Below are 1,262 nucleotides of genomic sequence, written 5' to 3' on the forward strand. Positions count from 1 at the left end.
CCCACCTAAAAAAGTCCCTACAATTCCCAGAGGTGATGCGGGAGCATTCCGGGGCAGTTTTGCCTTTTTTTTTTCCGAAAAGAAAAAAACACCCCCCAAAACCTCGTTTTTTGCCCTGACTTCCAAAACGTATATATTTTTTTGGGAAAAAATTTGGAATTTGCAGAAAAACCCAAAAAGGAAAAGAAAAGGCACTCAAGCCCCCCCCCCCCCCATTAACATTAATATTTTATCTTCCAGTCATTTTAAAATTATATGTTGTAAATAGTAGGGCAAAGACTAGGTACTAAACTGTGAGGCCATGTCCATCAATAAGCCTTGCTGAATCCCTGGCAGAGCTGCGGGAGGTGTCCCTTGGAGGGGGCCCTGAGGGATGTGGTGGCTCCTGCGAGAGCCCCCGCCTCCCTAGCTGGGTGGTGTCCCCTAACCCCTGTGCCCCGCCCTGCAGGGTTTCAGGCCCAGCCCGAGCTCCTGGAGGTGTTCAGCACCGAGTTCCAGATGCGCCTCCTCTGGGGCAGTCAGGGCGCCAGCAGCAGCCAGGCCCGGCGCTATGAGAAGTTTGACAAGGTTCTCACCGCCCTGTCCCACAAACTGGAGCCTGCTGTCCGCTCCAGCGAGCTGTGACCCCCGTGGACCCTTCCCCTCTGCAGCTGCGGGCAGCATCCGGGACAGAGGGGCACAGACCTTTCTCCAGAGCACCCCAGGGACACTGTGACCAGCCCAAGAATGTACCGGACTCCACGCCAGGATCTCCCTTGCGCCCCCGGGGTTCTGCGTGGATTCTGGGCTCCGTCCCACCTGCTACATGCTCACCACGTCTCCCTTCAGGAAGAACCAAGATCCCTGTTCCTCCCTCCAGCTCTGCCTCTCCCTGTCCTGCTGAGGTGCCCTGTGTTTGAGCCATGGGAGGCTCCTCACGCCTCCTCTCTCTCCTCCAGGCATCTGCTCCCCACCGACACCAAGGCCTCCATCTGGCTGTAAATAAGTCTCCGTTCTGTAAATAGATGTACAGAAGCCATGCTCTTTCTTTCATATAATAAACTTTTATGTCTCTTTTTTCTGTCTCTCAGGAGGCCCTGAGGTGGAAGGAAGCATCTTTTCTCAGGCGAAAGGGGGAAAAAAATCCATTTCACAAATATTTATTTAGCACCTGGGACATTCCAGATTGTACCAGGAGCCAGAGTTACTGCTAATGCTGAACCCCAGTCCCTGCCTGGAGGAGATCACAGCCAGTGGGGGAGATAAACAGCCGATTTCAACCA

The 1,262-nt window shown here is 53.7% G+C and overlaps 1 protein-coding gene across 5 annotated transcripts in view; it reads left to right on the forward strand.

Moving 5' to 3' along the window:
- SH2D3C (SH2 domain containing 3C) overlaps positions 1-1,056 on the forward strand; it is a 27,873-nt gene extending 26,817 nt beyond the window's left edge. For all 5 annotated transcript variants that reach the window (XM_006102088.3, XM_006102089.1, XM_014467479.2 and 2 more), the window contains one exon: positions 449-1,056. In XM_006102088.3, coding sequence (XP_006102150.1) covers positions 449-624 — 176 coding nt within the window. In that variant the 3' untranslated portion in view covers positions 625-1,056. The remainder of the gene's footprint in view (positions 1-448) is intronic.
- The last annotated feature ends 206 nt before the right edge of the window (positions 1,057-1,262 follow it).

Source organism: Myotis lucifugus, unplaced genomic scaffold, assembly GCF_000147115.1.
Source record: "Myotis lucifugus unplaced genomic scaffold, Myoluc2.0 scaffold_397, whole genome shotgun sequence".
NCBI classification, from domain to species: Eukaryota; Metazoa; Chordata; class Mammalia; order Chiroptera; family Vespertilionidae; genus Myotis; species Myotis lucifugus.